Source organism: Mustela erminea, chromosome 8 (genome assembly GCF_009829155.1).
Source record: "Mustela erminea isolate mMusErm1 chromosome 8, mMusErm1.Pri, whole genome shotgun sequence".
Taxonomy (NCBI): Eukaryota; Metazoa; Chordata; class Mammalia; order Carnivora; family Mustelidae; genus Mustela; species Mustela erminea.
The window spans coordinates 76,127,050-76,140,791 of record NC_045621.1 but is presented as its reverse complement, the minus strand read 5'-3'; the positions used below and the strand labels follow the sequence as shown (position 1 = coordinate 76,140,791).

General features: G+C 37.4%; 1 protein-coding gene across 6 annotated transcripts in view; it reads right to left on the bottom strand.

Moving 5' to 3' along the window:
• The window catches only part of ITGA4 (integrin subunit alpha 4), a 79,888-nt gene that overhangs the window by 35,489 nt on the left and 30,657 nt on the right, over nucleotides 1–13,742 (bottom strand). For 5 of the 6 annotated variants that reach the window (XR_004288809.1, XM_032356116.1, XM_032356119.1 and 2 more), the window contains exons 11-15: nucleotides 9,468–9,562; nucleotides 8,161–8,251; nucleotides 7,519–7,564; nucleotides 6,972–7,126; nucleotides 4,252–4,406 (exon numbers count right to left, since the gene is read on the bottom strand). Coding sequence is in view for 5 of the 6 variants with exons in the window: in XM_032356116.1 (XP_032212007.1) it covers nucleotides 4,252–4,406; nucleotides 6,972–7,126; nucleotides 7,519–7,564; nucleotides 8,161–8,251; nucleotides 9,468–9,562 (542 nt within the window). In the remaining variant the exon portion in view is untranslated. Of the gene's footprint in view, nucleotides 1–4,251; nucleotides 4,407–6,971; nucleotides 7,127–7,518; nucleotides 7,565–8,160; nucleotides 8,252–9,467; nucleotides 9,563–13,742 lie in introns of those variants that run through there. The other variant, XM_032356121.1, reaches the window with a different exon arrangement.

The following is a 13,742-nucleotide window of genomic DNA, read 5'->3' as shown; positions in this document are numbered from 1 at the left end:
ACACTAGTAGAAGGAAGGAAATAATAAAGATGAGAGCTCAAGCAATGAAATAAAGACTAACAACCACAAAACAATAGAAAAGATAAGGAGCTGGTTCTTTGAAAAGGTCAACAAACCTGGTAAATCACTAGGCCAGATTCACCAAGAAAAAAATGAGAGAAGACCAAAATAAAATCAGAAATGAAAAAGGAGAAACCACTGATACCACAAAAATATAAAGGATTGTTAAGAGAATATTATGATAAAATTATATGCCAAGAAATCAAACATAGAAGAAAGGGACAAATTCCTAGAAACATGTAATATTCCAAGACTGAATCAGAAAGAAATAGAAAATTGGCACAGACTGATTACTAGCAGAGAAATTGAATCAGTAATCAAAGAACTCCAACCAAAAGTCCAGGACCAGGGGATTTCATGATGAATTTTACCCAGCATTTAAAAAAAAGTTAATACCTATTCTTCTCAAACTATTCCAAAAAAAAATAGAAGAGGAAGTAAAACTTCCAAATTCATTCTATGAGGCCAGCATTAGTCTGATACCAAGACCAAAGAAAGACATTACAAAAAAAATTACTGGCCAGTTTCCCTGATTAACACAGATGCAAAAATCTTCAACAAAATATTAACAAACCAAATTCGGAGTAATACATTAAAAAAATCATTTACCAAAATGAAGTGGCAAATTATTATCGCAGAGATGCAATGGTGGTTCAATATTCACAAACCAACCAGTGTGGTAAATCGAATCAATAATTAAAGGATAAAAACTACATGATCATCTCAACAGATGCAGAAAAAAGGCTTCTGATAAAGTACAACATTCACTCATGATAAAAACTCCCAAAAAAGTAGATTTAAAGGGAACATACCTCAAGATTATAAATGCCATATCAAAAAAATTCACAGCTAAAATTATACCCAATGGTGAAAAACTGTTAAGCTTTTCCTCTAAGAACAGGAACAAAACAAGGATGCCTACTCTAACCACCTTTACTCAACATAGTATGAGAAGTCCTACCCAGCAATCAGACAAGGAAAAGAAGTAAAAGGCATCCACATTGGTAAGGAAAAAGTAAAACTTCCACTATTTGCATTTGAAATGATTCTATATATAGAACACTCTAAAGACTCTACAAAAAACTACTAGAATTGGGATCGAGCACTACATCGGGCTCCCTGCTCAGCCAGGAGCCTGCTTCTTCCTCTCTTTCTGCTGCTGCCCCTGCCTGTGCTCTCTTGCTCTCACTGTCAAATAAATAAAATCTTTTTTAAAACCCTCATAAAAGAGAGATAGGGCTAGAATCAGAATCTTAATCTTGTGAGAGTGGCTAGAATAAAACAAATAAGAAATGACAAGTATGGGCAAGGATGTAGAGAAAAAGGAACCACGGTGTACTGTTGGTGGGGATGCAAACTGGTTCAGTCACTGTGGTAAACAGTGTGGAAGTTCCTTGAAAAGTTATAAATAGGATTACCCTATGATCCAGTAATTCCATTACTGGGTATCTACTCAAAGAAAATGAAAACACTAATTCAAAAAAATATATACCCCTACTACTGCAGCATTATTAACAATAGCCAAGACAGGAAAGCAACCCGTGTTCACTGATAGATGAAGATGTCATGTATACACACACACACACACACACACAGAGGAATATTACTAAGCCATAAAGAAGAACGAGATCCTGCCATTTATAACAACATGGATGACCCCAGAGAGTATAATGTTAGAGAAAATAAGTCCAAGAAAGACAAATGTCATATAATTTCACTCATTTATGGATTTTAAGAAAGAAAACAAAGAAAAAAGAGAAACAAAAAACCAGACTCAAGAGAATAGAGAGGGAAGCTGGGAGCATGGGTGCAATAGATAAAGGGGATAAGAGGACACTTATCTTCTGAGCACCGAGTAATACATGGAACTGTTGAATCACTATACGGTACACCTGAAACTAATTTAACACTGTAGATTAACTACTTGGGAGTTAAAATTTAAAAAAGAACACACTTAACGTGATGGGCACTAATGGATAAAATTCTTAATTGTTATATTCAACATCTAAAACTAATATAACACCGTCTGTTAACTGTACTTCAATAAATAAAACGCACCCTTCATTTCTTCCCCAGCACTCCACAATTTCCTGTATGCTGCACTTTTTCCTTTTTCAATCACCTTTATCTTCTAAAACGCTGTAAAATTTACATTACCATGTTTACCACATGGTTAGTCTTACTCCATTCTACTGTCAACTCAATGAGGGTAGTGATCTCTTTATATTTCATTCACTGCTATACCCAAATGTTTCAACAGAACCTGATGCAAGGTTCTCAAATACCTACGCAATTAATCATGTGGATGGAGACTTGGAGCTTCAGTGGTATGACCAATGGGAACAAGCACACGAGGAAAGTGTGCCCAGCTGGCAGGCAGAGAGCCCTGAGATGTGGGGGCCATGGGCCTGGCTACGTAATCACCAACTCTACCTCATTTCACTGTAAAGGAAGCTGAAGCATAGTATTCCTTCACTCTCCTGATACTTGGCACGTTTTATGGAACAAAGGGATAAATCCAGTCATCCTGACCATTGCTCATCTTTTCTACGATCATTAAGAAGGCATAAAAGTATCAGTTTCTGTCCCATTCTTCTGGACTGGAGAAGTTTAACAGTGTTCATGTTTCTGAACAGCTTCAGCTACCACGCTGGTGTGGTGGAAAATGTACTCAGATTATTCCCTTATCTTCCTACATGACAACTAGAGCTGTTTTCATTTTAATAATGGCCTCAATTACCTTAAAAAAAAAAAAAACTCACTCTGTACCAATCCCAGAGGTAAATGCCTTTGTTTGGCATTTACAGTATGTTCAAAAAGTCAATGGCTGTGACCTGGGACCATGATACCAGGGTAACACTACAAGTATGTGTTGACAACACAGACCTCTGCTAACTTGTGCTTTGCACTGCAAGTCATTCTGATGAGAACATACAATTTTGTGGAATCCTTTCTTGTTAGAACAATGCCAAGAAACACAGGACTAAAGAAGTCAGATCAATTTCCAGTTAGCAATACAAATTCAACACAATAGGTTTCTTTGTGAATGTCTAACGTTGGCCCTTTTACTGCCTTGAAAATGGTCTCAACGATAGTGTCCAAGATTGACTAACCTAAGTAAAATCACAACTAAGGGGATTTAAAAAAAACAAAACAAAACAAAACCTTCTTTAATCCCTACTATATAAATAATGGTTACATTAGTAATATTATATACTTCTGGCTCTCAACCATGTAATAGATTTATTCTAATGCTATAATAAAAACTGTTAAGGGAAATGAGGAAACAACACAGGGATTATTACTCTTAGCATTTAATAGTGTTAGAATCTTGATACTTGTTTGCATTTGCTTGGAAAGAAGTATCTCAGGGAAAATTAAGTTCTAAGTTGAGGCTACCATTTGAAATACCAGAAAGGGCTCCCGGGAATAGTTTGGCTTTTTTGTGACAATAGATTTTCTGATGAAGTACACCATTCCCTAATAGAAAAGACCTGGCACTGCTTCATATGAGGGGGGAAAAAATTGACCAAGGCAAGGAACAGGACGATCAGTTGGAAATGAGTGCTTTAATAAAAGGAACATGAAATTGGCTGTGCTTTGGCAGGACGTACCCCCAGACATCCTGAAAGCCATTGTCCTAGCCTGCAGATGATCCCCATCAGGCTGCAACTGCGCAAGTTCCCACTGACATCATGGACAATGCTGGCACAGAGACAAAGACCGCATCCAAAAGCGGTCATGGTGGATTCTGCTTCCCTAGAGTCACATGAGAAACAAACCAACTTCCCGGCCTCCTCTCTCAGCACCCCCGCAAAACCCTACCAGGGTAACAGGCGTGAGGCTCAGCAGTGCCACTCAGCATGTACATTTCTCCGGAAGTGTATAAACAGGGATGTGGACACAGCAATTATGGGAAGGAAAAGGCCAATCTTTAAAAAAGAGTGATGCAGGCAAGTGTGATAAATGTGAAATAAGGCCAATGCAAAAAGTGGACTTGGAATGATCCAGATCCCAGGACTGTCGAACATTTTAACTCTGGAACAACAAACACGTCAGCTAGTTCAGCAGGACGGGCGGGGATCACACTTGCTTACAACCACATTTTATAAAAGGATACTGATGCAATAGCATTTCTACTACACTGATAATACTGAAGTTTATTCATTCATAAAAAGGAGTTTACATTACCCGCAGAAACGCTTGATGTGTTTTGCAGTTAGCTACTCTGCTTGACACTTTTATGCTGCCCGTGATCACATCAGACGTTCCATTAGAAGAAAAGTAGAATCTTGACGGAGAGTCTATCTTCCGGTTCACATCCAGACTCATGTTATAAAACAAAACTGCAAAATGTAGAGAGAATTGCAATCAATATAATCACCTAAAAGCATTATTTTTTTAACTGAAAATAGTCAAAATTATATCCAAACTGGAAATATCTTAAATTCTCTTCATTAAATGTCTTTTAAAAAATAAACTAAAATACGGAAGAGGAAACAATTTAAAAAATTACAAATTGCTAAAATTGTAATAAAGGTTTATAAGCTTCTCTCTAGGTTTCTACTTTTAACTATTAACATCTTTAGTTGTTTACTTAATTTTCTGACATACAAATATTTCAAAACTACAATACTAAAACTGTGACTACCAATAAAAGTTCTGAGTAAAGTTTCAGATTTCTCTGGAGTCCTTTTGTCCTTAGAATATCCAACTAAGGATGCATAGACAGAGCAAAGCACTGAAAGCCCACTTGAGATTATTCTACCTTGTGTGGTTACGGAACTAATTTTGTATATGGTTAGGTTCATTTCTTTCTGTTTGTTCCTAATTTGAGGGGTTGCTATTTACTATTATTTTTTAAAATGTAATGTGAACAAGGGGTTCAAAAGTCAAACCTATATAAAACAGTTGAAAGAGGTCTCCTTTTCCAGCCCCAGACCCTGATTAGTATCCTCTGTGTTTTTATTGGTTTCCAGTTTGACCTTCCGGTGTTGATTTGGGCAAAATACAGACATTCTCTCAATATTCTGGCAGCCTGGTAAGATGTACTCCAATTCTGACACAATACATAATCATCTGCTAATGAATATCCTCAGTTAGCAAAATAAGTCAAATTAACAAGCAACCGAGAAAATTCCAAGCCAGATATTACCAAGAAAGTCAGAAACATTTTTTTAAATCTATTAGGGTTCTTTGCAAAACAAGCTACATCTAACAGTCTGCTGAGAGGTCACTCATACAGAAGCAATAACTCAGAAATGGTATTTTTAAGGATTTATTGAATTCCTGAAGCGTTCATTCACATTTTAGGAGTAACGTACGCTTCTGGAAGGATTCTGTCTACTTACTTCAAGGAAACATAAGTCTAAAACCTATTTTACTCCTACAAATTTCAAATAAATCTTTAACCTTCCTTTTATTTAGAAAGTGAATAATGAAGTCCAAATCAAATGGCCTCAAAATTACAACAGCGGAGATCCAGTGCCTCAGAGTGGAGCTGCAATGGAGTGAGCTACCTACAATTCATCACCATAAATTCACACAAAAAGTAAATTAAAAAAAAAAAGTGAATAAAAACCCACTCCAAGTGGCAAAACTTACTGGTTTTATGAAACATGCTTACCACATGAAGTATTTCTCCCAAGAACTCATTTTATGCAACAGTAAAGCTTGTATTTGTAACAGTGCTGTGGTTATTTATGCATTTCATTTAACCATTTTTAAAAATGTCTCGTCATAATGGAATTGGTGGTACGACAAGCGCTGATTTTGCATAAAGGGAAACAGTGGTATCTGTTTAAGGTGTATTGTTCAGATCATCCATCAGTGTGACTGTGTTATGGGGGCCATACTCTGACACTGCCACTTCTTGGATCTGTAACCCTAGATTAAGGTTTTGCCCATTGTCCTACCACCATGGCTCTAGCCAGGACTTCTGCAGGGCACTATTCAACAGGAGTCTGATCTTAAGTAGATATAAAGTAGATATACTAAGTTCATTCTGTACTTTTCATTACAGGCCAATTAAGGCTGAGACCTCTGAAACTATGTATCCATCATTTAGCTCAGGATTTGTGCCCTGCCCTTCATGATGTTTAGTTGATGAGAGCCTACAGGGTCACAAATGCAATCAACTCGATAGGTCTTGTGTGGCTCATGAACTTTAGATATTATTAACGTACAAATAATAAACCCAGGCATGCTTCTCTCCTACTACTGGCTAGTTTCATTAGTTATTCTATTATTAGCTTAAGTATAACATAAGTAGGTGTGTAACTTGCTAGAGAAAATGTAATATTCACCAAGACATGAATCTGTGATTTGACAGTAACCACAATTTTGTGGGAGCCATCTCAATGCTACTTTCTCCAGAGCAGATAACTGAGAGCTACCTGTGTAAAGGGAACAGGACAGGACTCTCAGAAGCAGTCACAGAAAATCCTTAAGAGATGTTTGTTACTTATGGAAATTAGAATCGGGGTCTAGATTTGAGATATGCTTCTTCAATTACTCAAAGGATAACATACAAAGACAAGAAATGTCTCCTTCTCTGGGCTTCCAACTTAAATCCGCTCCAGCTATAAAAGGAGCCCAATTAAATGGTGGAGAAGCTGTGGGAATGTTCTTTCTTTTCTAAGGATATACTACCTATGAAGCGGAGTTTAGCTCACCCTAATATAGCAAGTGATACTCCTGCTTTTCTTGGTGTGACTTCTAGACAACGATAGCCTCCTACGGTGCCCCACTCATTGGTAAGAACAACATGAGAACTCAAAAGATGAGGCAGAAAGGTGTACTGGCCTCTAGGGCAAGACACCATGACGGCTCAGAAGAGGACCATGAGACGAGCGAGCGGAGCGCACACTCAGGGTAAGTCCTGTAAGATTTACACTTATGCTTATACTTACCAATATAACCTGGAACCTCTTTGCCCTTGTATGAGAAACAGAGTGTTAGATCCATGCACACAGAAGGCAATCCATTTTCAACACAGTCAAAATTTGTTCTATTTACTGACTCAGGATGCTTTAAGGAAGCTTCGACAATCACTACAGGTCTTGTCCTAAGAAGGAAATAAAATTAGCAATATTAACCGCAGAATTATTTTTCCTTAAGAAAAAACTGCATGTTGTTTTGTCAGCTGCCATTGTCCAAGTAACTTCATAAAATTGCTTTATTAATACTATGTGCATAAATGCTCAATTTCATTTCTGGGCATGAGTCAAGAGAAATTTTCATTTAAATGCTGAAAAATGTTGACTTTGCCTGATGATTTGTTTGATTATAATACCCTGTAAGGGGGAAGGAGTATTTGAAAGTGCAATGAAATTTCAGAATACCAAAAAAAAAAAAAAAACATTTTGAGGTCACCACCACTGCTGATTTTAAAAATTGTCTCCCATCATTTACAATTAGGTTCAATTGTCATTAAGCAGTGAAATGCATCAACCTTACCTTAGCAACACAGCAGAATCAGACCGAAAAGCACCAACTGCCACATCTGGAGGAGGAAAAACAACAGATTAATGAACATCATTAGTCAAAGAGAATTATTTTCAGCCATAAATACTTAACTGTGTATCACCTTTTGACTGTATCAAATACTATTTACAGAAAAATTAATTAGAAAAGATATACTTACATCTTAGGATTCATTCCACATTTGTCTGAGTCTATTCATTTATAATAATATTCACCCCTTTACTATATAAACAAACTTTATGATAAAAATAGGATATAAAGATAAGCTTACTAAAAATTCCATTTTTAAACTACAAACATTCACCCAGGAATCTCCTCTCAAAATACAAAAAAAAAAAAAAAAAAAAGCCTTTCTTTTTAGCATCTTATGTTTGATTTATTTCCATGGGTGCTTTTCAATTTCTCAAGAACAAAGAATAAAATGTCAAGTAACAGTGTGAAGCTGAGAAACTCTTTGATCGTTTCTGACCCATCTTGAACTCAAGAGCTTTAAAAATGAAGGAAATAAATTACCAGTAAATTAGAGTTTTTCTATACCAGTTTTCTGTACTTTGCAATAAAGCAACATCCACCATAAAACTCATTTCAATTTATGAAATACAATTTTATACTCACCTACATATCCATTATTATCTGCATCAATTTGTCCCGATATAGACTGTCCAAACATACTTAATGATTTGCTGATTTGAAGTCCTTCAATTCTCTGAAAAATAGGCAAGTTGAGTAGGAAGCAGTTTTTGAGCACCTAGTATCTTAGAGAAGCAATAATTTAGTTACATAATGAGCCTTAAAACACCCAGGTACATTTTGTAACAAAATGCATTCAAGTCAAATACATGGATTTAAGAGCAATAAAAGTTTCCAGCTTGAACTGGACAGGTGACTTCTACTCTCTGACTAGAGAAAAAAAAAAATCCCTTTGTGACTAGAAAAAAAAAATCACAAAGAGAAAATTATATAGTATAGATCTTCTTAAACAGTCTTGACTCCCTCTCCCCAGTCTCCTTTCAGGCTCTTTATTTATCTCCCAGATGAACACGAATAACCAAACAAGTAATTTGGAAAAGGAGACGTGCATAATCACTGAGCGGAGCCTACTACTCAGGCTTACTACTTACTACTCAGCCTACTACTCTGGCTCCCTAGGGAGCCAGACTGTTTCCTAGCACACTAGACTACAACTGAAGTCAGACATGTGTTTTCCATTCCATAGGTCTAACTTCACATCCAGATACTGATTTTCATGTCTCAGCCTGGTATCCATGCTAAGAAAATCAGTAATTTTTACTAGGCAAGTATAGATTTTTCATGTTGAATATGGAGAACCATTTGTGGATTTTGCTCCCTCAAAAATTGCAGTATTAGCTAATATTTCCCTAAAAGTATCTTTAGAAAATCTTTTCTGCAGGAGTATGGAGTGTTTTCTATGCACTGAAATGGCCTGATTTGTTAGAAGACAAAAGTGAGGTCGGAATTAGATCAGGGAACTTTATTAGAAGCTCCCATCTTGAGCTGTGCCCTGAAAGGAACACAGTAACATGTGCTCGCTTTCCCAGTGAGACCTCCCTGAAACATGGGGCTTTAGGCACCAGGCAAGACAGCTCATTAAAGCCACATGGGCTTATTCAAAACAGGACAGATACCATCTCAGAACATAAATTTGCAGAATGCAAAGAAAATCTTCAGTAGATTAAAAACAAATGAGAATGGATGTGAACCAAACTCTTCTAGAAAAAAGTGATTCCAAAGAGTTATTAATGGCCTTCAAAATGAGACCACCTACTGTTATTATAAGATAAGGGTGAAATAGAATATATTAAATACTCAAAAGAACAAATTAAGAAAAATAAATCCACATTAACCCTGGAAGTTTCAGAAACTATTTATTATCAGGGCTTCCTCTGGAAACAGTATTCTACCTGTGAGAACACTGACGAGATTCCATCTGCTCGGCCGTTGTAAATATAAATAGCACCTCGCAAGTCATCTTCTTGTGGAGCTCCAATAGCAACATCTATTCCAGAATTTCAATGGCAGAAAAAAGATATAATTCTTAGTACAAAGAATGCAACTCCAAAAACTAACTTCCATACTTAATGCATATCACATAAGAAAATTCCTTATCAGGGTGCCTGGGTGGCTCAGTCGTTAAGTGTCTGCCTTAGGCTCAGGTCATGATCTCAGACTCTTGGGATAGAACAACACCCCCACCCCCAATCTGGTTTCCCTGCTCAGCAAGAAGCCTGCTTCTCCTTCTCCCACTCCCCTTGCCTGTGTTCTCTCTCTCGCTGTGTCTCTCTCTGTCAAATAAATAAAATCGCTAAAAATAAAAAAAGAAAATACTTTATTAAAAAAAAATACTTTCCTCACTAGGCAGAAAAAAGTGTCACAAAACATGGTATCATCAGAACAACGCATAGGGCTGGGCAGAATCATCAGTGCATGGAAGCAGCAGAGAGAAAGGGTCGGAGAGGCCCTCTAACATGATGGTTAAGGGCGTGGGTTCTCCAGCCAAACCACCAAAGCCTGACCAGCCCACTCCCCCCTACCCTCCCACCCCGTCCATCCCCCCCTGCCACCCCCGGGCCGTTTCCTAACCTCACTGTGTCTCCAGTCTCCAGTCCCTCACCTATAGCATGTGGTCATAAGAGAAAAACTCACCCTCAGCATAGGACAACCCCAGCACATAAATTATCATCTGTGAATATTATAACCCTAAGATTCTCTATTTTGAGTCTGGGTTCTACTTTATTTGCAACATCACTTCTAAATTCCTGTTCCAATGAAAGTAATTAAGATATTTTTTAAGGATATCTGTATTTACACATGTACATACGTGCAAACTCGATTTTGGAAAGCGAATCTGTTCTGTAAAGTAATGACTACATCACTTTTATGACAAGGAATTCGTGTCAGATTATGATGGCAGGAGAAAAAATAAGGAGTTAATTGAGTGACATAAGCAAGAGAAAACAAACTATGAATGACATGGTTTCTTAAGGGCAATAAATATATAACACCCAGGAGAAATATAATATTTTATGGTTGCAAAGCATTTCACTAGTGTTACAAGGTATCAGGTCTATTTATTTGGGTATATTCATGTAATATGTTCTTATTACTTCAATAGAAACCTAAAATAGAGAAAGTTTACTTTCATAAAGTCAATATTTACTAGTTTATCAGATTTAAAACTTTTAACAACTACAGTGATCATTTCTGACTGCTATTTCAATGAGAATAAAAACCTTCCTTAAATATAGTTCTATGCCAAATGCTGTACAATTTAAAAAAAAAAAATCTTTTCTAAGTAAGCTCCATGCCCAGTTTGGGGCTCAAAACTTACCACCCTGAGATCAAGAGTCATATGCTCTACCAATGGAGCCTCTTGAAGATTTTAAGTAATCTATACAACCAAAGTGGGGTTCGAACCTACAACCCTGAGATCAAGAGTCACAGGTCTTACTAACTAAGCCAGTCAGGTGCTCCAAATGCTATACTATTCTAATATCAAAAAGTAAATGATAGACATACCTTATGTTTATTGTTTAGACATAGTCAGGCTGCTCTCTTGATCTGTGCAAATTATTTTAAATTCTCATATACAACTATACCCATTCATTGACTTACAATTCACTGATAATTACTATATTCTAGGCATTTTCCAGGCACTGGTCATACAGGGGGGGTACCATGAACAGGAACTATAGCCTTGCAGGGAAGAAGGGAGGTAAAACCAGAATAAAAACACCCCATACAAGATGGTGGTGGAAATGAGGGAAGGCTTCACAAAAAAGAGGAAGCCCAGGCTGAGACCCAGGTATTGACCAGTGAAAGTTGGCTGAAGGCAGTTTAGACAGAGGCAACAGGCACATAATGGCAGGTGACAAAGGGGCAATATGGCACCCATGAACAATGGCGGTGAGTTTGAAATACATGGAGCCACATATGCACAGACTAACTACTCACAGGAACATCAGAGGAAGGAGCAGAAGGGGGTGGGGGGGAGAAGAAGAGGGAGGTAAGGAAAGGAGTGTGAGGAGAAGTGGCCTGTGGCCACTGAAGACAACAGTTACGGAAGCCATTACGGCCGGTTTATACTCGGCCAAGTAACTAGGATGTAAAGCTCGCTAAGCCTGGGCTACAAAGGGGTTGATATGCAGAAACTCTTGCAGTAACAGTTACTAGCCATAGTGATGTAAGGTACATGTCTTGAAACAATACAAATGGGCCTTTTCAAATGAAATATAAAAAGGCCCAGGTCAAGGTCATTCCAAGCAGAAGACACGTGGGTTACATTCAGTCTTTTCCTATCTTATATATAGATCTAAACTCTGCTAAGATTATATTTGCATCAGTTATAGAAAATACTAAAATTTTAGCAATAATTATAGTTTTAAGGAAAGTACATGTTGTTTTTTTTTTCTTGTTTCTTTTTTTGTTGTTTTTTTTTTTAAATGCCATTTGGTACACAACATACAGAACAAACAGACATTTTTGACAATTTTTCCTACTTTCCATCTGAACATTTTATTTCATTGTTAGTGTAAACCAAAACAATGATCCCTGGTATAATCACAATAATTTTAACATCAGCGAACACATAATGCTAAGACAACCTGGGCACCGCACTAGGGACTTCACACGTACTAACTCATGTAACTCTAATAACTCTATTGAGTAAGTACTTTTTTTTTTTTTTTTTAAGATTTTTTTATTTATTTGACAGACAGATCACAAGTAGGCAGAGAGGCAGGCAGAGAGAGAGAGGAGGAAGTAGGCTCCCCACTGAGCAGAGAGCCCGATGAGAGGCTCGATCCCAGGACCCTGGGATCAAGACCTGAGCTGAAGGCAGAGGCTTTAACCCACTGAGCCACCCAGACGCCCCCAAGAGTAAGTATTTTTTGATCCCAACTCTGATGAGGGAATGGAGGCACAGACTGTAACTTGCTCAAGGTCCCAGAGCTCAGATGTGAAGAAGCTGGGACGCAGAACCTACATCCTGGCTCCAAAGGCTGTGCTCACCCACCCCATGCTCTATGGAATCATTAACTCTGCAGGCTGAGCCCAGTGTTCTCCTCTCCTGAAAACTTCTCCTGTTCTGTGTCAAAGAACTGCTTGATTCGTGATTTGGTAATGCATCAATATTTATTTCAGAGGCACATAAAGTAATAATGCAGCTTATAATTTAAAATTATAGAATTTTTTTATGGCTCAGGTCAAAAATTATTCAAACATACAGTCTAAAGGTGACATAAAAATCCTCAAGGTGAAAAACCTAAACCAAAAAGAAATGATTTTGCCAAATCTCCTTTAGAGATGAAATCCTGAATGCTGTCTGCCAGACACTCTGTCATGTAGGTCCATTCACATACCTTTTCCCTAACTTCCTCATCCTTCTGCTGCAATTTTTATGCTAGAATTGATGCCAAATTGATTATCTCCTTAGAAAATGGTTTGCTTTGCTTTTCTAAATATACAGGAAATTCATATTTTTTAACACAAAAAAAGGACAGAATATGATTGCAAAAATAACTTAGGTCTACTACAGAAAACACCATAAACCATAAAAGGGTGCACATTAGGAAGAGGACATTAACTCTGATTTGCATCTCTGCCTGGAGGTGGAAGGAAAAAGAACAGGTGAGATTTTATCCCCTTTCTATACAATCCCATCCTGCCATGAACAAAAAGTAACTTCATCCATTTACCCCAGAAAAATTAGATAAGACAGGTTGGGGTAAAGAAATAATGGAAATACATAAAGAAAAATAAAACTGAGGTGCCTTGCTTTCTCACCCAGGCAGACATGGTGGAAAGGGCCTCAGTGAAGGAGTATTGAGCCTGTTTCCAAACCGTCAGGGGCTTGTTAACATCTAAAATGTACAAAATGCTTTCTCACTAGCAAAATAAAAATACTATTCAGCCCCAAAAAAGAAATTATCCTGCCTTTTGTGACAACATATATGTTCCAGATGGCATTTTGCTCAGTGAAGTAAGTCAGAGAAAGACTAACATTACATGACCTCACTTAGAGGTGGAATCTCAAAAAAGAAAAAAAAGGAAACTCAGACACAGATCAGATTGGGGGCTGCTAGAGGTGAGGGGTAGGAGAATTGGGTGTAAAGGTCAAAGGGTACAAGTTTCCAGTTCTCTAAGACAAAGTTCTGAGATTACACATACATCATGATGAC